The sequence below is a fragment of the Scomber japonicus genome, chromosome 6, assembly GCF_027409825.1.
Source record: "Scomber japonicus isolate fScoJap1 chromosome 6, fScoJap1.pri, whole genome shotgun sequence".
NCBI classification, from domain to species: domain Eukaryota; kingdom Metazoa; phylum Chordata; class Actinopteri; order Scombriformes; family Scombridae; genus Scomber; species Scomber japonicus.
In genome coordinates this window covers 7,560,557-7,585,426 of record NC_070583.1, presented here as the reverse complement: position 1 = coordinate 7,585,426, position 24,870 = coordinate 7,560,557, and the positions used below count along the sequence as shown (strand labels likewise).

General features: G+C 37.4%; 1 protein-coding gene across 1 annotated transcript; it reads right to left on the bottom strand.

Moving 5' to 3' along the window:
• Window positions 1-737: 737 nt before the first annotated feature.
• On the bottom strand, window positions 738-23,922 carry LOC128361054 (alpha-2-macroglobulin-like). Its single transcript, XM_053321619.1, has 35 exons — window positions 23,794-23,922; window positions 23,500-23,680; window positions 23,203-23,359; window positions 22,183-22,235; window positions 21,539-21,559; window positions 20,283-20,448; window positions 20,112-20,196; window positions 19,864-20,008; window positions 19,039-19,156; window positions 18,816-18,925; window positions 18,562-18,729; window positions 17,969-18,196; window positions 17,119-17,182; window positions 16,878-17,023; window positions 16,334-16,483; window positions 15,285-15,425; window positions 15,031-15,187; window positions 14,557-14,665; window positions 14,025-14,250; window positions 13,418-13,544; window positions 13,132-13,253; window positions 12,982-13,033; window positions 12,737-12,820; window positions 12,027-12,203; window positions 11,312-11,387; window positions 10,882-11,038; window positions 10,258-10,332; window positions 5,977-6,139; window positions 5,470-5,657; window positions 3,811-4,023; window positions 3,379-3,503; window positions 3,085-3,175; window positions 2,930-2,998; window positions 2,742-2,847; window positions 738-2,590 (listed from the first exon to the last, which is right to left on the bottom strand). Exons 1-35 carry the CDS (start codon window positions 23,877-23,879, stop codon window positions 2,550-2,552), a joined length of 4,377 nt encoding a protein of 1,458 aa, XP_053177594.1. The 5' UTR covers window positions 23,880-23,922; the 3' UTR covers window positions 738-2,549.
• Between the last annotated feature and the right edge of the window lie 948 nt (window positions 23,923-24,870).

The window sequence follows — 24,870 nt, the reverse complement described above, 5'->3', positions numbered from 1 at the left end:
AAAAATTGAGCTCCAGCAGGAAGTTCACGCCCTCTAGAAAGTAGTGCAGTTGGCTTAATCTGTCACAATAGCACAGTTCAACCACTAGATGGAGACAAAAACCGTGAGGACGATGGAAACTGGCTTGAATCGACTCAAAATGATCCAGAGACATTGGAGTAGCTGTTACTAGGAATATTATGCAACCAGACACAACTTTTAACCATAGAAACAGCGGAGGGATGACATAATTTGTGGTTGTATATTTACAATAGGAAGTTTGTTTGGATTTTTCTTTGACGGTTTATTCCACGATATATCATATATGACTATATTCTGCTTGTTTAACTGCCCTGAGATGTTTTTAAGTTATGGGGGGCGCTGTTGCCCCCGCTCAACTGCGAGTGGTTCTATTTTATCTAACCATTTGTCAGGAACCGCATACAAATCCATTAAATGGAATATCTCCTGGAAAATTACAGCCCTTATTTCCTACTTTTTATCATAAGACTCTATGCATGACCCCTTATGAAAATATATCTTCACCAAAGGGGTGTCACCTTCATGGAAGTACAACAAATATTTGTAAAAGATGGGTGCCTGGCTGAGCTCACCCTTACTTTCTACTTACAAAGCTGTCAGTGGGTCATTCAAACGGGCTCTGGATGTTACCATAAACAAGGTAAACATAATTATATTTAAGCTTTGTCTAGTGTATTTTTACAAATACTTTCAATTGCAATTGATGGAAAAGAAAATGAGCGTTTTTTGTTTAATCTCTGAGATGAAAAAACATTATTATTATTATACATGTTTTCTTCTTCAGGCTCTGTACTAAAGCCCATTCAATTTGAAAAAAAAAACAAAAATATGCTAAATTTTAAGAGCTCAGACAAGAGCAGGTCTTTTGTATGTTTCCTGGTGATGTTCTCCCAGAACTTCACAGCAGACATCTTCAGCTCTTGCTGGTTGTAGAGTCTCTCTTCCTTTACTACACAGTGGTCTTCAGCATGTTGACTGTAGCTCAATCAGAGTGAGATCAGGTGGTTGACTTGGCCAGCTGAGGATGTTCAATCCCTCCCCCTTGAAGCTCTTTGCTTGCTTTGGTCTTTTGTGGATTACCAGGGGTTTGCATGTTGTGGTGACTCCTCTGGGGTTTAGGTTATGAGGCATTCTCTTGATCGTTAACAAAGACACATTTCCCGGCTACATCCTTGAGAGCATTCTTTGCTCACTTTGCATTCATTAAGGGCTTTTTCGTCACCATGCAAATGATTTTCTGGTCCCAAATGGGATCTAGTTTCTACTCTTGTAATAATTCAAACTAGTGTAGTTTAACCCACAGTGTCTCTCACATCCAGTAAAGGCCCATTTATCTGTGCGTCTTTTAACATTTGGTTATAGAAGCTTGGTTACATATTGACTATTAGAAGGAAACTTGGTGTAGCTGGCAAACTAACTGCTAAAATGCTAGCCAGCTGTGACATGCCAGTGTTAGTCATTCATAACAGACATGAACTTCTATCTATTGTTTGTACTGTGCTGTTTCCTCCCACCGGACATTTTGTGCTTGGAAGTGTAAATCATTTCATTCAATAAGGACTTTTCTTGCTAACTGAGCTTGTTATCTGGTTCTCTAATAATAACTTGACACACTGTTTTTCAAAAGACATGTTTATCTTTGTTTCAAAGGTAGGACAGAGAGGCACTTCACTAAAGCAGTTTTATGTAATTAGGTAAATCTAAAACACCAATTTAACACTTTCTAATAAATCTAATTTAAATATTAACCAAAAGTTTGTAAAAAATGTTAAGAAGTCGTCCATGAAATGGTTTTACATTAATTAATTAATCGTAAATACATTGTTTATTGGATTTGAGACACTAGGACACTGTAATGGGCATTATAGACCACTGCAGCCCTAGTCCAGTAATTTGGACTCACATTTTTGATTCTTGACCCACCAGGCACTATCTGATTGCATTATTTTTTATGAGATGACTATGACTATTGACTAGTGGTAGAGAAAGTACTGCTTTTAATTGTGATGTGATTTGCACCTTATTTATTGATTTATTTTTTTCTTATTGTACTTAAGTCCTCTCAGCAATTTATTTTAATTTAATCTCCATCATTAGGATTGGTCAGCTAAGGGTACAAGGTTTTCCTCAATCTAATTTATATATTGATGTCACAGAAACTTGTTCAGTTCTCCAACAGTGCACTTTAAACTGTGTGGGATGTTTGATTGTGCCATATCAACAGCGGTCCTCAGGTAAAAGTAAACCATTTCCTAGTGAACATACCTGTGTGGTCATCCTCAAACAGCGATGATGGATTACAACACCCACATGTCTGCCCAATATTTGTGAATTGCTGACCTCAAGGACAGGGAAAGGATACATATCTTGACCACCCTTCATTTTTCATGCTGCAGTTGATTTCCAAATCATTGTACATACCTAGATTATCTGTTATTTTTCAAACCAATTTAAATCAGTACTTCTTTTTGGTTTTCTTATTAAACTATAGTTTTAAGTGTTCTTGTATGTCATTGCAGATGGTAACCTTAAGCACAGGGGTAGGTGTATTCTATCTCAGCTTGGTCACCTGAGAGGAAAAAGAGGAAGGAGAGGAAAGACAAAAAAGAAGAGAAAAAACAAAAAATTGTCAACACATTTACAACTTGTAGTGCTCAAAATGATACTTCTGATAACTGGTCAGTTTGTCTGGAAGTAGATTTGGGGTTAATGTCATTTACTTGGCTGATAGTAGTCATAGATCTTGATCACGGCTGGCTTTAGGTTCTGCACAGGGATCTCCTGTATGAGCTCTAAGCTGTGGTTGATGGCCACGATCTTTGGTAACTGTTAGAAGAAAAACAGATACATAAATAGTAATAAATCTAAAGAGCATCATGTAGTATTGTCCACTGTGAATTCCTCTTACCTCCCGTATGTACAAAAGAACATGATCTTCCTCTTGTTCAACATTATCCACCAGCGGAGCACCTTTGAGCTGTGAGGACATGATATTCAGCTGGGTTACCATGACTTCAACACCTGACACAAATATTACAAGTTAAAACTATAGTAATAAATTACCTTCTTCAAAGACTCTGGATTTGGGACAAATCCAGAGAGCATTTTGATGTCCAGGATCACCATGTTTGTCATTAACTGCTCTCCCCTATAGCTGTGATGGAGACATAAAAATGTGATACACAGTGAGATATCACTATGTACTCTATAGTTGTGCTAGTTTTATGCAAAGAGAGTTTTTAATATAAGGCATTGACAGTACTACAATATAACTACAAAGTTTTTCCAAACATTTCCAACATGTTTGTTTAAAATTACAGTATTCTTCTATCATAGTTGTACCGTGGATGCACTTACAGTGATTTTAGCTTCAGAGTGAGTTTAGGTCTGGCGGATGTGCTGGAGCAGGTGGCCTCTGGTTTTACCTCAACACTCAGAGTAGTAACATCAGTAGGAGTTGGGATATTATAATGAAGAGAAATCTGTAAAACAGGTAAACAAGCAAGGTTTAATATTCATAAAAAGTGAATAGGAATGTTAGGAATTTCCTTTACCGCTGGAGAATCTTGTTTTCACAAGCTAATGATTGTAGTTTAAGGTTTTTTGATTGGAAAATGATTTTGAGCAATACTGCCTCTTTCGTTAGGTAGGGGAAAGAATATTTTAAATTAATAAATCCTTAATTTTTGTGTCTCCCAATCTTTTTGACAAAATGATTAAATGATAATGAAATGGTCAGATTTCATTCCTTATTTGGAACAAGAAACAACTACCCTAGTGTTCACTGACCTGCATTGCAGCACATGTTGTTCCTTTCACCTCCAGACTGTACTTTCCTGTCACATCCTGCAGTGTCTTCTCCTGGTAGAGCAGTTTGTTGTGCTGGTTCACATCAAATGTCATCTGGCTACTGGGAGACTGAACTGTCACTGTGCTTGAACCCTCTGGACTGAACACCAGAGTGGAGTAGAGAGCCAGAGCCTGAAGCGCTACCACTGTGTCCTACAACACAGACACACACACACACACACACACACACACACGCGCGCGCACACACACACGCACACACACACACACACACACACACACACACACACACACACACACACACACACACACACACACACACACACACAACATTAAGTGCATATGTACCTATCTTTACCTAGACACAATTTCTCTCTGCATCCTGTGTGGTTTAGAAAAATTGCAGGTCAAAGTTCCTAGTTAGCAAAACTAACATAAAATAACAGACACTCCTGTCACATTTTTGAAATGGGATCTTTATGATCGGGTGATATTTAGATACATGCTTCTCACTAGGCTTTACACGATCATGATTTTTGTGGCCGATCACCGATCAGTGAGTTTAAATAAACCGATCACCGATCCGATCACGTCTTCTTTGTCCACGCTCCATTTCTTAAACTCGGCATGCTCCTCCTCGTGTTCCCTCCAGGTACATTTGTGCTGTTGAAACATTTTGCAGATGCTTCCCCACGACGTACTTTAGTGTTGCACAGATTGCAAATAGCTTGTGTTTTATCTGTCTGCCCACAACACCCACATGTTTGTTTGAATCCGACAGCTCATGATTCAAGATTAAAAAACTTTATTCTCTGTCTCATCGCGACAGGGCTCAAAACTAACTGTCAGATTCAAACAAACATGTCGGTGGTGTGGAACTTCTTCAGAGTAAATGAGACAGATAAAACACAAGCCATCTGCAATCTACGACATTGATCGACATTGATCGGATCGGCAAATTAAGACATTACAGCCGATCTCACAAATTGCATAAAATGCTAAATATCGGCCGATCCGATATAGCCAGATCGGCGTAAAGCCTACTTCTAACTGAGAGTTAGATTATACATTTCCACTGGATTTTCTGAGGCTTCACAGAAAGAGGTGATTTGTTAAAAAAAAAGTTAACAGATATAATGGCGGGCTCAGGATTGGCAGTTCGATTCCTGGCTCCTCCAGCAGGTTGGCATGCTGTGTGGTAGCCCCTTCCATCAGTGCATGAAAGCGAGTAAATGGGTAAATGAGATGTAGTGTAAAAGCACTTTGAGTGGTCATTATGACTAGAAAAGTGCTACATAAGTACAGACCATTTATTAATCCATTGACATATGTTAAAGATCATAAGATTGTAATTGTATTAGCTATGGCCTAACGGTTTCTCAGGTGGAGTTGCGACCTGCAACTATGTCGTAATCAAAACCACTCTGATAACACATAAATCCCATATGAGAACTGGGACTATAAACTCTCTTTCACTTGGAGTTTTCATCCGGAGGGAAGTGCTAGGCGCAATTAAACCGCTAATTTGCCTAATGAGCTGCCGTTTTAGTAAATCAGATGATGAAAACACAGAAATTGTAAGCTCAATGAACCACAGCTCACATTTGTGCAATGCCATTTTATCAGCTGTTTGGGATGTACCTGTGTAGAGGAGAAGCCTCCGTAATGGTTCTGCTGCCCTGTCAGCCATCTGACGATGCGGCTGGTGTAGCCCAGGTCTTCAGTAGTAGGGGAGGCACTGAGTTTAGCCAGCAGCACATAGGAGCTGATCTCCACAGACAGAGAGGTTGATGATTCTGTTGTTGACTGAGACCAGTGGAGGAAACCCCCTAAAGACAGCGAATAACAATATATAACCTTTATTTAATCAGGTGGTTTCATTACGATCAGGACCTCTTTTGCAAGAGAGATCCAAATACAGTGACACAGTGAAGTGCAGTGCACAGTCGTAAACTGCATCAAATTGTTTTTAGCTGGACTGAGCAGCATGAGAGTACCACATGTCCATATTCAGGCATAGTATTCCTGTCCTCAAGAGAATAACATGCTTACTCAGATCATAACAGACAACAAATAACAAACAGGCACAAGTTGAGCTACATTCACAGTAATGAAGCCAGAGTGATGCCATTTAGGAGGGTGACTCACCATCTTTTAATGAAACCTTGTCTAGTTGCTCCAGAAGTTGAGCTCGAGCCTCCATGTCTCGAGTCAAGGTGAAGACATACGCCAGCAGAGCTGTAGTGTAGATGTTATCCAGTTCACTGGCGGACTCCCTGAGGCAAGACAGGCTCTTATTCACCACAGCATCCTGAAACAGATCAAAATACACATTATAGTGTATGTGCCTGTGACTCAACTGCTTTTGTTTTATCTTAAACCTACTCATTAATTTTCTTTTATGTCTTTTCATAGACCAAAGACAATTCTTAAAATGCCTTAAACTGTCATGTTAAATTATAATTTTATTCAAAGACATTTAAATGAATTAAGACATCAAGTATCTCTTCAGTGAGTTTCAATAAAGACTAATTAGTGTTGTTGAGACAATTCTGACTTCAAGGATAAAGTCCATAAATAGCAGGTACAGAGACACAAGCTGGCAGCTAACCACTGACAGCCAAAAACTGTTTACCAGCACCACTAAACTGAACAAAGACTCATACAGAGATAGCAACATTACTGCCAACACAGACCAACATAAACCTAGTCTAGCACAATGACTTTCCTAAATTAAGCCAACAATGCTAACCAACAGAACAGAGAACTTCAGTTAACGTTTTGTTCTGTGCTGTGTGTGCCATGCCTCTATTTAGCTGCTAACCGTAGCTAGTTAGCAGAGCTAATTCTTTCATCAAACTGCTCCCAGATGCTGAAGAAAAGTATCCATTATTAAGCTATAAATTTAAATTGGGCAGATAATACTGTGTTACAAGCAAAAATAGAAGTTATATCAAGTGGCCAAGGTCCCAGCTATGAATTTTATGTAAACAATAAGCTAATAATAATATAAAAGAAATAATACTTATTTAATCATTTCTTTTATTAGATTAGATTAGATAAGATTATTTTAATTTTGAATGTGTGATAGAAGAAAAAAAACAAAAAAACAAAAACAACATATAAAAAAGAAAGCACAATATTCTCACTGAAAACAGTGAACTTACACCTGACAGAAAATATGATGCACTGTCAACCACATTCGAAAGGGAGTGGGAAGAAGTCAACACTTCTTGAATCCCACCCCTACTTCTTAAATCGCTGCTGGCTAGCTCCTAATTTAATTATTAATTCATAACATCCTACAATTCTTACTAATATTATATGTAATGTCAATATTTACATCTATATTTACTGTTATCAATATTATAATCATTGCTACATTTTTCCATTTTTTCCATCAAAAATAGCTATATACATACATACATACACATATGTACATACATACATACATACATATATACATATATTCATATATATACATCCCCATATATACATACACATCCACATATGTACACATACATACATAGATAGATATACTTACGTACATACAACATACATACGCACACATACAAACAACGGGCACCTGAGTTACTTAAACACCTCCATCCCTGTACCTCATAAAAATCATTTCTTTATACCTCTTTTTAAACTGTATTATGTTTGGACATTCCTTGAGCTTTAGATTCAGACTGTTCCATAATGTCACCCCACAGACAGAAAAACAAAAACCTCTCCTCGTCCTATGCACCCTAACACAGTTACATTTAAACAATCCCCTTAAATTATAGCAACCCTCTCCTTCAGTGAACAATCTTAGAATATTTCCTGGTAGTTGATTGTTTTTTGCCCAAAACATAATTTGTGCAGTTTGTAATTCTACCTGGTCTGCACGTTTTAGTATTTTTGACTGTAAAAATAGTGTGTTTGTATGATCCTGAAAACCAGCGTTGTGAATTATTCGAATTGCTCTCTTCTGTAAAATAAATAATGGATGTAATGTACTTTTGAAATTATTACCCCAAACCTCTGCACAGTAACTTAAGTAAGGAGAGACTAATGAACCGTAGAGAATGCGGAGTGATTTATTATCTAGGAACTGCTTTGCTTTGTTTAATACTGCAATGCTTCTTGATACTTTAGAATGTATATGTTTTATATGTGGTTTCCAGCTGAGTGTTTCATCTATTATAACCCCAAGAAATGTATTTACAGCAACTCTTTCAATAATAACTCCATCAATCTGTATCTTAACTTGTGAATTCATTCTGCAGTTACCAAATATCATTATTTTAGTTTTGTTCAAGTTCAGTGATAACTTGTTTATGTCAAACCATATCTTTAATTTGCACAATTCAGAGGAAATCTCAGTACAGAAGATATTTGTGTCATCTGCAAACAAAATAAGCTTCAATATCTTTGATATATTGCTTATATCATTGATATACATAATGTAAAGTTTGGGGCCCAGCACTGACCCCTGGGGGACACCACAAGAACTACCCCCCTGATACCATAACGTTCCAGTTTTTTTATTAATATGTCATGATTTACTGTGTCAAATGGTTTCTTAAGATCAATGAATAACCCAACTGCATATTTTTGTATGGTCTATAGAGTTTGTGATATCTTCAATTAAGTCTATTAATGCCAGTGATGTTGATGTGTTTGCCCGGAATCCGTATTGGCTGTCAGTGAGGAGTTCGTTTTTTTCTATAAATTTGTCCAGTCGGTTGTCAAAAAGTTTTTCAAGAATTTTAGAGAATTGTGGAAGTTAAAAAGTATATTAAAGAAAGTGGTGTCTGCTGCCAGTTTTGTATAGTGGTATGACTTTTGCCATTTTCATTTTATTAGGGAATGTGCCTGTTTGGAATGATAAGATAATGATAATGATTTAGAAATCCCCTCAATTACCTTTTTTACACTCATATCTCATACACTCATATCTATATCTATATATCTACTAATACAGTTCATAACAGTATTAGTAATTTCCCTTTCATCTACTGCTTGGAGGAACATGGAGTAAGGATTTCTATTTATTAACTTATCCATATTTATTTCAGCTGCCCCATAATCAGGGATTTTTCCTGCCAGATCAGGTCCAACATTTATAAAGAATTTATTAAACATATCAATACTAGAGCCTGGTGCTCTGTATATACAATTAATGATTACATTTTTATTTTGTTCCTTATAAATTTTAACTGTGATGCATTCCAAAATATCATCCACTGCTGCAGACATATTGTCCAACACCTTGAATTTCAGAGTTTTATCCACATACATAGCAACTCCTCCTCCCCCTTTAATTTGTCTATTTATATATCTAAATTCATAGCCTTCAAGCCTTTATTTGCAGTAATCCATGTCTCAGATATGGCAATGATGCTGAATGGTTTTGTGAACTGATGCAGATACTCCTTGATTTGAACGAACTTTGCATAGAGACTTCTGCTATTGAAGTGGATGATGGATAGTTTGCTATCTGTCTTAATTCTCCTGTTGAACTGTTCATCAGTATAATAGTCACAGTTATTGTTGATGGAAGAGAAGAAATTGTTGTCCGGGTCAATATCATATTCTCGTCGGTCTCTGCTTGAATCTTAATTGAATCTTCACTGGTGTATAAATCGACTCTGAAAACTAATTTCCTTGTAGGTAAATAATCATAATCACGTTGACCATGATGCTTTGTTGGTGTGGTATCAAAAATGGTGACATCTCGTTTCTTTAAGTTATCTTTGCTGCAAACTAACAGTAGGAATAACAGCACATTTCTCACTTCATGTAGTCTGGGTTTGCATTATCACAGCTATTAAAAACACTTTTGTAAGTGACTGCTAGCAAAAATGGGTAATTGTTTTATTGTATATTTGATTATTCTAATGGACTCATCTGTGGTGGAGGCATTTTTGAATTGGCACCAAAGATGTAAAAATTGTGGATAACAGTGAGGCTATTAGCTGCCTACAGTAATATTACCAGGATGTCTGAAATCTGTCAGGCAACACAAGCACCACCAAAAAACAGCATGGTGTTTATTCTATACTGTGCTTTTGGGCTAAGCTACATGTAGTTTGTTCTTACTTGTCCAAACTTGATTTTTTTTTTAAAAACGCAATCAAAAAAGTCAGTCATCACTTTCCTGAAAATACAAGTAATGTTGTTAGCATTTAACGAGTTCCGCTTGCAGGACTTGCTGTGAAATGCAGTATACTAAAGCTATACAGTAGTTTATTATGAAAGATACCGTTCCTTGCAAAAAAAAAAAAAAAAAAAAAAAAAACACATTGGGAAGACAATGATGGAAGTGTGATTATGGCAAATTTACTTGAAAGTTATTGGTTTATGTCATGTATTCACATGTTTTACCACATGGGGTTGGCAGTGAACACAACTGGAGATATTTAGAAAGACAGTACTCACATCTTTGGAAATGCCCATCTCCAAGAAGGTAGCAGTGACGTAAGCAGTGAGAGTCACTTCATCAGACACACCGCCCTGTTGAGAGGAAGCATTATAAATAATATCAGCATTGTACAGAAAATATTCAGGCTTGCATATACTCTTGACCCTATCCCCTTTACTTGGGAATAGGGTCTTCCAGGGACCAGATACCCTCTCTACATTTAAGAGTAGGCTTAAAACTTCACTTTTTGATAAAGCTTATAGTTAGGGCCGGCCAGTCTTATCCTGGACCAGCTCCTAGTTTATGCTACTATAGGCTTAGACTGCCGGGAGACTCCCATGATGCACTAGGCTCCTCTCTCCTCTTCCCTCTCTCTATCCATCTATATCCATTTACATTCATGTACTATAAATGCATTCACTAACTTAAACTTCTCCCCCGGAGTTCTCTGTGCTTTCTCATCTCACAGGAAACCTGGAGTTGTAGATACCTAGATGTCTATGCTTTTTAAATTAAATTAAAGAATACAGTTTAGACTTGCCTTGAGATTACTTTTGTTGTGATTTGGTGTAATATAAATAAAGATTGATTGATTGATAAACTGACTTGTACCATGAATGGAAACTTTGATCTTATGGTACCTTCATTCTGTTATTGAAGAGTCTTCCTAACTGTTCAAAACAGCCATTATTGCGTTGAATACTCTCCAGCCAAATCTTAGTCTGTTGAACCTTTTCTGGGTCAATGTAGATGAAAGACTGTGCTTTGGCAAAGGATCTCAGCACAAAAGCAGTCAACCTGAGGATATTGAAACAAGGTTAGACATTGAGAAACTATGACAAGAGGAAGCACTTGAAGTGTGCACTCATGATAGTCACCACAATACAATAACCATAACAAACATGATTGAAAGGTTACAATAATTCATGTAGTAATTAGCTTCAAAGTGATAATCATATCATTAATCTGTAGTACTAAAAGCTTCCAAAAGACAAAAGCCACCAGCTGCCAGTGATCACATCATATACTGTACCCTAAGTATATGTAGATATGATTGAGCAATGTTCTCACCAAGTGTTCCCTTGTCCTGTTCCAAATGTGCTGTAAGCACCATTGTTATGTTTGTAGTTCAACTGTCTCTGGTAGCCTGTGTAACAATGAAAGTATATCTATTAAACACTTTTATTTCCACAAAAGTATTTGTCAGGTTTACCTTCATGATTTTCTATTAAAATTATATAAACTGCATATCAGTTGAATGTCAGTTATTTTTCCCTCAGTTATACCAAATCATGCCACATGTATTCTCTGACAATATACAGCAGTTATGTTCATCTATGATTTTTCTCACAACACTGTCTTCATCTCTTTCAATCCCTTTCAGTCATTTTCTTAGTCTCACTTTATATTTTATATTGGACTTTAATAGAAATGCCTACAATTTTCCTCTTTTATGTTTAAACACATTGCTGAGTTTCTTTTCTTTAGGGACTGTTAATAAGACAAATCTGAGAAAATGAAAAGTAAAACTTATCAGAAATCCACTCAGCCTCCAGACCAACCAGAGACAACAAGTACGAGTGGTAATTATTGTCATCAATTCAAGTCTCTTGTTATCTTCCTTCTTCTTTGTCATGTACTGTAATACTTTGTTATCATGTAATTTTGTTATTTGAAAGTTTGAGAGATAACCTCTCTGCCAAGCTAAGAAGTAATGATAGCAAACACAAAACAACTTGATGAATAATGATAACGGCAGGTTTGAAGGTGTTAATCAAAGACTCACCACTGGTCAGGAAGTTGGTAGCCTTTTCCTTGATGGCCGGGGTCAGCTGATCTGTGTTTTTCAGGTACTGGAGGATGTAGATGTTGGGAGCCAGGAGAGCCATGTTCTGCTCCCCACATCCATACGGCATCTTCAGCATTCCATCCAGGTTCTTCAAGGCCCGACCCAGGATGTCACCTGCACAAAAACACTACGTGTCTAAATGTATTTGATAAACACTACTAATTAAAATACATATGATTTGTAAAAATGCATTTTCTTTATTTGCAAAATACTAAGTATATGGTTAAAAAAGTAATATGCTTAGAAACAGCAAGTCAAATGTTTTACACAAACTACAGCATGAAAATATGTTTTTATTTCAAACTATTTTTCTTAAATATAACAAGTTTCAAAAAGAACAGATACAGCAGGCAGTCCACGCAAGGAGTTTCTGTATTCTTTCCCACTACTGTATTGCATTTTTTTGGGGTTCCTTGTACAGGCATAATCCTGCAATCACTAGCACTTTTGCACATTTTTGACCATAGAAATTTGTTTAATGTGTTACATAAAAATGATTTTAGTGTAAGTTGTATAAGTGTAAAACCAGAACATGTCCTGACACTCCAGCCCCAGTGTCCATTGGAGGAGGCTTGGAGGAAGCGGATTAGACTTAAGGATTTGTTTAGTTAAAGCAAAACTCAAATACAAATAAAGTGTGTGTTTACCCAGGACTGATATTGAGGCACGGACAGATCCATCAATCACGTTCTCAGGGAGTTTTAAATCTATATCCGCTGTCAATGTCTCCTCTGTGTACAGACAGAAAACAGTCAGCTGAGATGGAGAAAGCAGAAATCACAACTAAATGTCTCAAGTACATTTTTAACATGTCATCCATGCCACCCTTTTTAACTTAGAGCATTTGGTTCTCCTTTTACACAATGTTTGATGGCCCATCAACAATACTGACCTTTAGGACAGAACAGCCAGTTGTGGGTCTTTGTCATCTCAGTTCCCTCAGCCTGTGAGGAAAGGACAGTGTGAGTCCCATTGTTACTTTTATCTTACATTAAATAGATTTAAATGTTTTTCTTTGTCATCTTGTTTTTAGGCTACCAACCTTTACAATGAGTTGTCGTGTTACCACATCAATGCGACCTCTGTCTGGAACGCTCACAATCTCATTGTCACATGAAACCTGAGAAGCCACAGCCTCAGCGCTCACAGTCACGTTCATAACCCCTTTAAATGATCACAAACTATGTGTGAAACTTGATTGATAATTTTCTTAGATTTTAAAAGTTCCAAAATATTCTAAAATGTTTGATTTTTTACAGAGGTGTGTTCTCACTGAAGGAGTCGTGCTGGTAAAAAAGGGACAGCAGTTTACACAGTTTGACACTCACCTAAGGACGTAGGGACCATGGTCCAGGTGAGAGTTTTTCTTCCACTGTTACACAGACAGGATGTGTACTGGTTACCAGAGCGGGGAGTGAGGTTGTAATCTAAGGAGGGGCCTGGAGTCACAGTGACCTGTTTAAGAGAGACAGACATTGATTATAAAACTGATGATTGGCATATGACAATTGCTAACTGCTGCCTTTTTGTAGCCAACCAAACCTGATTTATAAAAAGTCCCATTGCTAATAAAAAGAATAAAAGAATAAAAGATACAACACACTGTAACACTAGGGATGAACCAAAATGTGCTATGACCGTAAAATAACTGTATGCTGTTTAAATAAAATGACAAAAAACCTACTGCTGGTTTACTCTGGTCTGAATCAGTGGACTTTTCCCTTGTGTGTCTTTTCAGATTGTTCACTGCACTCTGCTCCACTCTTATGAACATGTTGCTGACATAATCATGTAGCTTAAAGCACCACTTTTCCTACATACAGCCTCACAGAACAGCTACCATGGTCAACACACAAAAAACGTTATGGTGTTTTGGAGGCGGTTTATGGTCTAACTGTCATGTAACACTAATAAGTGTGTACAAATATGAATTACCATCATGCAGTTGGACTGGTAGCTGAAAACGGTTGCCTTTAGTTCAAATTGCTCCCCCCGGATGACTGAGTAGGGCAAGCTGAGCTCGAGGAAGAAGGGCTGGAAGACGGTGAACTCTTTACGAGGAGCCAAGCCAAAACCATGAGGGGACAAACAGAAAGCCTCCGTCTCCCAGGTGGTGATGGTGTCTGGGACAGTGACTGGAACATCCTTTGTTCCAGACTCTCTAGATCAGCAGATCAGGGGTTAAAAAGAAAAAGTCTCAAAGAAACATCAGCAAATTATTTTCATGAGATCAATGTGTTAAGGAAGTCAGCCAGCATAGTTAGAGTAGGACTCTAATGCCCATGCTTCATGCCCTAAAACACTGAAGCCCAGGGAAGCCTAAAAACATCTTTCTATAGCTTTTAATGAATTGGACACCATCTTCGAACACAGCATCCAATTCTCTTAAGACATCCACAGTTTATTATCTTGAGACTCCCATTTTTTCATTTCATGATCATCAAAACCCTTTGTGTCAGAAACTCACCCAATTTCCACCAGGTCCCATATCCAAGTCTCAGGGAAGAAAGAGCGGACTGTCACTATTGGTGGAGGAGGAAGACCGCCGAGAGAGCGGTCTGGTCCAGGTGGAGCACCTGCACCAAAAGTCATTTCGGGTCCACCAGGTGACCCATACCCCCCACCGCCTCCTGAAAAGAAACCGGAAGATATTTAGAGTTGTCCCCCAAATCAGGATTTTCAAAGTTGACAGCACAGCATGGAGGGGGGAGGGGATTGTATTCTCATCTACAGTACGCATTTATCTTGGTACAAACACTGTTCTTTGTTGTTATAGGTTTACATACTAATCAATATTAAATTACTATTTTATTTCTTTATTAAATGCAGCCTCCAAGAGAAAAAAGTGTTTCCACTGACAATGTACTAGTCGACTCGGGTATTTATTGAATGATGCATTGACTCAGCCATTTTTTGGGTGCAGCCCTAAAAATATTTAAACAGAAGTGAATGGTAGCAATGACACAGTTAACGTCATACAAAAGAAAAAAAGTCGAAACAAACTCACCATATAGGCCGTAGTAGTATTCTCTTCCTCTATACTGGAGGCATGTAGGCACTCGGATAAATACATTTGTTGCCATCTTCAGCCCATTATTCTAGATAATCCAACCACACAGAGATGTCACTGAAAAGTTCATCACATGTGCAACAGGAAATATTATGTTTTGCGTGTCGTTGTTGTGTAAGAATTACCTGGAAAACTGTATGAGCATCATCTGTCCGGTCACGTCTGGGGAAAACATATCTTCTGGGTCTCACATGCATGCATGATTCAGAATCAAAAACTTCATATGGAATATAGGATGCTTTTGTGACGGGCAATAAGTCAAAAATCTGAAAAGAAAGTTGATTCAAAGTTATAATCTGCAACACAATAGACTGTTAAAACTGCTTATATTTTAAGACAATACCACAGCAATTAAAATTGGTCATAAAAAAGAAGTTTGAATAAACTCCTCAGATTTTTTTGGTAGTCTTGATTGGGATTGTCTCATCCACTAAAAGGGAAACACACCTGGAATTATCCCATTGAAATGTTTAGGGAAAGGCTCTTTATTTGAGGTGGGAAATGGGCTAGTAACATAGACTTTATAAAAAAGATGGACATATCAAGTTGCAATGTCAACCGTTGGTTTGCATTGGAGCCGGTTTAAAGGCCAGAGTTGCTGCTCTATGCTTCATCTTTTCTGTTTGAAGCCAGGAACATCCAAATAAGGAATGCAAGTTTCACACTCTGACTCAGTGAGAGTCCCACAGCCAGGGGGAGCAGCAGGTGAGACAGCTGTCAATCACAGCTGTCAAACAATGTACACAGTGTGACCATGAGTCTTCCAATCTTATTAATGGAGCGATAATTTCCAAAATGACCAACAGAACACTTGTTAGAAAGCCAAAATGTAGTGATTGAGACCAGAATGGCTCGCTGAAAAAAAAAAGTCAAAGAGAAGCTGAGTCTTTTTGAATGGGATTCATTTGGAGCATCTAGTGGCTGTCAATGGCATTGCAATTTAAGGTTCTTCAGCATTTGCTTCAATCTCAAGCTGTAGTAGTTGCTGCTTGACTAGAATGGACTCCTTGTCTTTCCCTTGTGGCTGATGGGGCAAAACACCCACTTGAGCTGCATTTCTCAGCAGTTACTGTACCATTATCGTTAAATGTGCTTAAGTTCATTTCCTATATCTCTGCAGTGGTTGGTGGGCTATAGCCTGTGACCTCTGTGTGACTGATGATGCAGCAGTTACCTTGTCTGCATTCACAGTCTTCCCTGGCTCCTTGATGTGGACGCTCTGGTCGACAGCACTAACACCGCACAGAGAACCAGGCTGAGCCGTCAACTGCATGGTGCTTTCCTCTCCTGGGACAGCTGAAGATTGAGAAAACTCCAGCAATACCTGAGACATACACAATACAGATAGTGCACCATCTGGACTATAGAGGTATGACCTGAGGGCCTGTGTTCCCCTCAAGATGACACAAATGTGTGTTGTACTTTAATTCCTTTATATTTTTGACAAATGCCAACAGACCAGATTAATTCTTACACAGAAAGCATTTTAGTGGAATCGCCAAGATCATTTATCCCCTTCCCTCTTACAGCAAGGGTCAGTAATTGCAGTTCCAAAATTGATTTAGTAGCAGCAAATCAACATTCTTTTGCTCTTTATTACTTCAAATGAGTGTTTTCAGTGAGGGCAACATGTTACTATCCCCTGTCATTCAGCAGGTGTATGATTCCATAGCCACATTTGACAGACACATCTTCATTCTTTTTCCTCTCCCACTGACCTTGTGACTGAAGCATTTCTCAGTGGATATGTCTGCACTGTGGGCCATCACAGTCTCACTGGGGAGGATAGCATAAGCCACTACAACAATCCCTGGTGCCATCTCTGGAGACACTTTCAACTTAAAGGACACCTCACCCTCAGTCACTGAAAAAGCAAACCGACTGTTATGAACTGTCTGCTTTCTGTTAACAGTCATCATTCACATGCCTCCACCCAAACTTGTGATCAAAGTCACCCACCTGGTTTATCTTCTACTTGAATCTGTTTAGAGCCCAGCATTAAAATGGCTCCTCTGGATAAGATCTGAAGCATTTGAGAGAAAACGACACAAAGAATGAATCATTTACCTTCATTTTAACAACAGATTACAACAGTGTTATGAAGTTCTTAGTGGAATATGTGAGTAATGTCCATATCAAAAGGTGTGTCAGTAATGAGTTCATAAGGTAAAAGTTACAAAAACAATCAATTGGTAGCAGTGGGAGAGCCCTCTGTTAAATGTAATTCTCACATTACATCAGGGTGTCTACATTCAGGTACAGTGTTGAGATTAGGTCACCCTTTGTTTGGAAGGGCTCTCAATACATCAGTGTAGTTACAATACATGCATGTAAAACATAGGAAAATAGAGTTGAAGCTGCTTTTGAGGCTTTGTTTTATAACAGAATTGTGTTAGGGGTTGGGGTTGGGGTTTGGGGTTAGGGTTAGAAAAGTCATACTACTTGTGATCTCCTATAATTGTCACTATTTTGACCATAATGGGATCCTGTAGGACTCACTTTTGTCTCACAGCTGACTGGTGAGAAGGCGGTCCTTTCAAATGTTGGCTTTGTTAACCTACAAATCCAGCATTGTGGATTTGACTTCACTGATGTAATATTAGTTCATTCAGGATGTTAAAACATAAAACTGAATCTACAAACTTTTTTAAAACAGCTTGCTACTACTGCACATTTGCTGCTCACTTTGCGGTTGCCTTTGCAAATAATGACTTTTCTTAGACTTGTGGAGGTTTCTCAAAATCAGTGTCCATGTTTCTGGAAGAGCCAACTGAGAACAAGTTGAGAAACAAGCTTGCCCACCACTCACCAGATACATCAAATCTGCAGAACCCTGAGCCTCTCCAGCAACAGTGTATTTAATGGAGATGTCCTCTTCTGACTCGCAGGGAAGTGGTCCATCCTTCTTCTTCACCTCCAGGAAGCTCACTGACTTTGTATCAGGGGATGCCTGTTCCATCAAAGACAATGTGTGTTCTCCAGCCTCATAGTATGGAGTTCTATACAGGGTGTACGCCCGTGTTGGTTCGGTGCTGATCTAGAGTGTAGAAAATAAAGTTTATAAATAAACTCATGGTGGTTAAGGCTGTTGCAATCTTTAGAAAATGTTCTGTGAATGGTTTTATGTTTCAACTAGTGTCATTTTCCTGTTGTTCACCAATATGCTTTGTGTCCTATAGCAACATTTCACAAACATTATTCAAAAGCTGATCTCCTTTACCCATAAAATTAATCAATTGGGTTGGTGGTAAAATCACAACCAAAGAAAATGTTTTGGTATAGAAAGTAGCTCCAATATGGCCACCAGCTCCATTGTAGATTTGAGCTTTTGATTTGCTTTATCATCTGGGGGAGAGAGTTTTGATGTGTTGACATAGGTTGTTAACGCTACTTCTTACTTACAGTGAGGTAGATGTCCCTTTGGAAGGTAGCTGGGCTGAATGAGAAAGTAGCGATACCATTGCTGTCAGTTGTGAGATTCTGGTGCTGTTTTTGGAACCAATGTTGTCCCTCAAACAAGTAGAGTGGCTTGTCAGCAATGGGTGTATCATTATGGTATACTGCTTTAACCTGTCAGAACAAATTGTATCATTGAGCACGCTCATTGTTTCAGTTACACTGTGTGAAGAAAAGTAAAGACCAGGTTTTGCACTTACTTTTCCTTCCACAGTTGATCCTTCCTCATAAATCTTGGGTGTGTCAATAAATGACAGCTTTCCAAGAACATAGGAAATAATTGTTCTTTTCCCTTGTTGGTGTGAAATACCTGCACAAGATCATATTGTAAACATACATAACATTGTAGTTTGTTTGTTTGTTTTAAAAATATACAAATTCATTTTTTGAAATATAAATGTTATAAAATATAAGAAGACTTACCGGTCCCCTCCTCCTCCACTTGGGCTTTGATATCCAAAGCATCTTGCACTGCCTTTTCGCCAATTTTTGTGAAAGTGGACATCTTGATGGTCAAAGTGGCACAGCCTTTCTTATCCATCTAGAAAGTGAAATCAAATGAAGAAAGAAAAGAAAAAGTTGAAGGAGTGCTCATACTTTCTCCTTTAAAAACTTTCAACTTCACACTTCAATTTCCTTCCTTCCATTTTTTAAAAATATATTATATTCAGAAATATAGTCTATAAGGCAGGAATATCTACAGGAGTAGCAAAGGTGCCTCATGAAGAGAATTGGCTTTATGCAGTTCTTGCTCTGATGAGAGTTCGGGTCCATGTTCAACTCATTGGATCTAATCAGATCAGGTCTCCTTTTAATGCCAATATGTCAAATACCCAAGTGGATCCAAACAGATTTGAGTGTATGTGGTAATATGGTAGTTCACAATCAACAGTATTCAGTGTGTTTGATGAGAGATTAGAATGTGAACTGTCAAGTGTAGAGAAAAATGGGGGTGTTCTTTGTCCATATGAAGAACAAATTAAAGGAAAAGGAGAACAAAAAGGGAAAAACAACTGGAAGACAAGAAAACTGAAGCCAAACGTATTTTAGGAAAATCAGTCGTTGACAAGATTTATGCTGTAAAATGAATTTTGGATTCCTGGAGTAACACAGATATAGAACTTATCATTATTTATATAAAACAAAATATTACATAGGTTAGAACAGTCGTCTATGTATTTCCCAGTTGGTTACAGAGGGTTTCATTGTTGGAAGCACATAAACAAATGATCACTATAACAACTGTACCTGCTTTGTCTCCTTGTGGCATGGGGCACCGATGTCTGGGACTCCCCCTTCAGGGGTTATTTCATAAATATGTCCAAAATAGTGACTCAAAGGTCTGCACATCTCAAATTTAACACTCCCTGGCACAGGCTGTCCAAATGTGTACCTAGTTCGATGGAAAAACAAAAACAAACAAACAAATATCAGTATGTTGTTCCAAAAGGGTCACTGACTCAAAAAAACTGGATCTATTTTAGATATTTACTTACTTTGCACATACATCAACTGTGATGTATTCCTCTTCAATACTTACTTCATCAGGTACTTTCAATGTTACATCAAATTTAGGCAAAACTGGGGGAAAAAGGATACTCATCAGCATTCTTGCTGCATTACAAATAGATTCAAATAGAAGGAAAAAGAAATGAACCATTACTTACCATATTTCTCAACTTTGAACCTGTGGTAGAATTTGACTTCACCAGACGTCACAATAACTTGGTAGACTCCTTCACGGGCCTCAGAGTTCAAGGAGTAAGAAAACTGCAGTATTTTACTATCGGATGTTTCATTCTGCCACTGTCCAATCCGGTTGCTCTGAGGATCCTGTTAAATGAAAGGAAATGGGAAGTATGTATTTAAGACACAAATAGGAAACTCATGTCAAACACAGCCCTAACCATACTGCTCACTGAATCTTCTTCTTCCTCAGTCACTCATATGACACTGGGCTGACATTTACATAGTGTAAAATTGTACTTGACATTGTATTTAATTATTATATTTATTATCTGAAATTATTAATAAATAGTTTCAGATGAATGTATTGACAAGCTAAAAGTCCAGTGACAGGTATATTGTTATCAGTAAATATTGATAATATCTTGCAACAGAATTTGGTACTTAAGAATCTTAATATAGGTCACTTATATTTTTTTGTGTCCATGTGGTTTAGTCAAATGTAAAGGGTTTAAAATGTGAAAATAAATGCATGAATAACTTGCACACATCCTATTTTTGTGGACCCCGCATTAAATTTCAGCTAATTATTCCATTTTGAGAGAATATATTAGAGGATTATGGCAAAAATGTCTAAGTGGTATAACCATAACATCAACTAGTTTGGCATGATCTGACATCATAACTTTTTATATTAAATAAAGCTAATGGAATACAATTGTTCTAAATATTACATTTAATCTGGGGAATCATGTCAATCAGAAACCATTTCAAGTTTTTCTTTAAATGAAGTAATTCTTGTTATAAGTCCACTTAATTACACTGTAGATGGATCAAATATTTAATATTTATCATTATTTTGTGGTTACACCATTTGACATTTTCAGGAGCATTCAGTCTTACTTTTGGTAAAAAAGAAATTGTGTAAATGTCATCTCAAATGACATGAAACCAACAAAAATATAAAATGTATATTTTAAAAACCTAATGCTGCTTTTAAGACAATTTTTGAAGATATTTTTGAAATGCTCATCTTGCCAATCCTTATTTGTCACTGACCCATAGTTTAAAAATGTTGAGAGAAATATGAACTTAAGTCCCACTTATGATGAATATTTCATGAGCTTTAAGGGGTGGCAATTGGATAGTGTGAAAATAAAAAACCCAACCCAACCCCCTCTGCTAATGACTTCCAAAAATGGATATTGGATAGTGAATATTTTCTTTATAGCCTTACCTCAATTTCAATGATATTGTACTGCAAAAGAGAAAGAGAAAGACTTGTTAAATGAGTTAGTTTATTGTTCTCATCACACATTATCCTGTGAGTTCAAGTTAAAGTATTTGAAGTTTATTTAGGAGATCAGTGATGACACATACTCAGGACTTTACAATCATTGTTGTACTGTACACAGTCAATATAGACTAGAATGCTTATATTTTTGAATGAAACAGGTTTAACAGACATTCAAATAAAACAAGCATTCTGAATAATAGTTTTTACTACTTTTTGGAAAAGCAAACAAAGACATTTTTATTTCATTTTTAGCATAGTTCCAGTTATTTCTTATGAAAACAGGATTATGTGCTGCATACAAAAGACAGAGAGAAATGATAGAGGTTGACAGATATATCGCAGGATCAGCGAAAATCGTTTGACTCAGCACAAGCAGGTTTACCTAAAGGGGCCCAGGTTGTACTATTGACCCTTGTTCAGGAGCAGATTGACTAGAAACATGCTTGGTTAAATAGCACATCCATGTCGATAATTTTATTATGCAACATTTGTTCAGTTCAACTAACTGGTGTGTATAACTGGGGCATCATACAGTATCACCAGTATAAATTAAATCTGAAAGAAAAGAGAGACAGTTCACTCACCACACTATTGACAGGTCTGAACTTGGTATCCATTGAAAGGACTCTGAAACTGACTGAAAAAGAGATTACACAAAGCTCATATCAAACAGTGTTAAACATCTGTCTACTAAGACTAAATCATTATTATCCCATGTATGGTTTAGACACTGTTAGACAGGGGGAAACAAAACGGAATGACTGATGATAGCTTGTAAGATAATCAACATAAGAAGTTGCTTCTATGCTACAAACTGCACAAATGCAAAAGTAACATAGAAATTTTTCAATATCACAAAAAGGAAACCTCCATTTAATCTCTTTGAGAGTGAATAGCAAGCCCTGGATTTTCATAAGGTGCATGTTTGTAAGTGTTTAATCTAAGTATGCAATATGAGCTATTCCATAAACATAACACATCTGACACATATTTCTGGTACATTTTGATTAATGCAAAAAGCATGATTTTTATGTATGCTAGCAATACTAATTTAATATATAGTAATGTACAATACCAGTCAAAAGCCTTGGGAAGATGTGTCCACACCTTTGGCTGGTACTGTATGTATGTATACACTTAGCTTGTGCATCTCCTAAACAGCAGGAACTTCTTCCTAATGTTAATTGTTTTCATATATAAGCATGACTTTAAAAAGCTTTAACCTGTAATGCTCATTAATGGTTTAAAATACAGACACAAGTAATTTCCCACTAGTTGTAAGTATAAACTCTGTGTAGTGGACTAGTGTTATTACTGCTAATAGCTGGCATTTAGCACTTCTCTATTGCAGTTATGTTAGCTAGCCAGAGCCAACATATGTAGCAACGAGTGTCATAAGAAAAAAAAGGGTTGAGAAATGGGAGATGCCACATACCAATTTACCTCTAAACAGTCATAAAAATAGTTTTAAACTTTGTTTTTCAAATTCTGAAAAAGTCCATATATGTGGTATTTTGACATTGTGGCAAAGTGTTTTCTACCTATCTTAAGCTGTTTTCACAGGGATATGGTAGTATACTGGGTTCAACATCATTGATGGTTACCTGTTTGTCCAGGAAGGTAGATTGGTTTATCTGTTTGGATGAATGTCATTGGTCGATAGGCTTTGAACATGACTTTCCTGACTTCTCTTGAGTGATATCTGTTGCTTCGTACCTCCACCTCCAATGTCTGCACCTCTGTATCCTGCACTGTAGGAGACTATAATAGAAATATATTTTATAGACACTACCCAAAAAGAAAACACAATCTCATACTGTAAAAACAGAATTCACCAAGAGTCTCGTAATATTTTATTCATCTATTTCCAAATAAACATATTTCCTATCATGAGAGCTGACCGTAAATGAAATGCATTGATGGAGGTCTTTGTCGGTTGACTGCTTGAGGAGAGTTGTGTTCTCCACATTGGACATCAGAGTGACAGTCATGTCCACAGTCTCAGTTGACTGCAGGAGACTCACACAGAATCTGGTCTCAGCTCCAGCTTCCATAACCGCAGGAATGGTGACCATATACTGCCTACAGCCACAGAAACATACACATACAGCAGATACCTCACTTGGTCTGATAGAGGAAGAAACACTGACTAGTTGTTACACAAACAAAATGAGAAACAGTACAGAGAAACTTACGGTCTTGCCTCTGTTAAACCCACACACATCCAGCTCAAGAGGACACACAGTGTCCATGTCTGCAGCTGAATTCCAGGACGACCCATGACTGACTGTGATCAGCCTCAGTCTCAGCATCTCTTAAATAGTGCCTGATACAGAAACCCACCCCCGCTCTACACAAACACCCGACAAACCATGCAACCCATTTATTTGATGATTTACAGGCATCCCGTTAGTCAATCTTTTGTAGACATGTTGTTGAATGTAGTATGTAAAGCTGACGGCAATTCAAATCCAACAGGTGACACTTTTCAGTTTTGGAAATGATAATGAGCATGTATTTACATCTATCTGGCAGTTTTTAAAGAATTGAACATTATATTATTTACATGGGTAGAAGTATTTAAAAACTATTTAATTATAGTGCAGTGTTATATCTTACTGTAAGACTTTCTGTAATGTGATCTAAGATATTTCACCATTCCAATAGCAACAGTGCCGTGATGTAAGGGTTTGCAGTCACTTTTTTCCTTTAATTATGTGGAGTATTATACTATGAAGATTTCAGCAACATTGCCCTTCACCCAGTGTAGGACGTTTGTGCAAACAGCTCAAGTAAGCATTCCAGTAAGTAAAACTCTGTTGGCTTATAATGTTGTCAAACATTGCTGATTGACTTTGATTGAATTATTTTGTTAGCTGTCTGAAACAGTGCAACAGTAAATACACTACACATCAAAAGATAAAAAGCATTGTGTTCTACCACATTTTATGTTTATTTTATTGAAATCATTTTCAGTATCATTTAATAATGTCATTATGTTTATCAACCAGAATGAGTGCTTGCAGTGAAACAACGTTCAATGACCTGCTGACTTTACTGTCACTTTTGGGCCAAAACTTGATGAACCTTCTCTCTTTGATGCAACAATATCACTATGATAATTGTTCTTGTATGGTGGCCTGGTGAACTCCCCTTCAGCGCCCCTTTATGTATGTATATATATATATGTATGTGTGTGTGTGTGTGTGTGTGTGTGTGTGTGTGTGTGTGTGTGTGTGTGTCTGTCTGTCTGTCTGTCTCCTTCTCCTAAA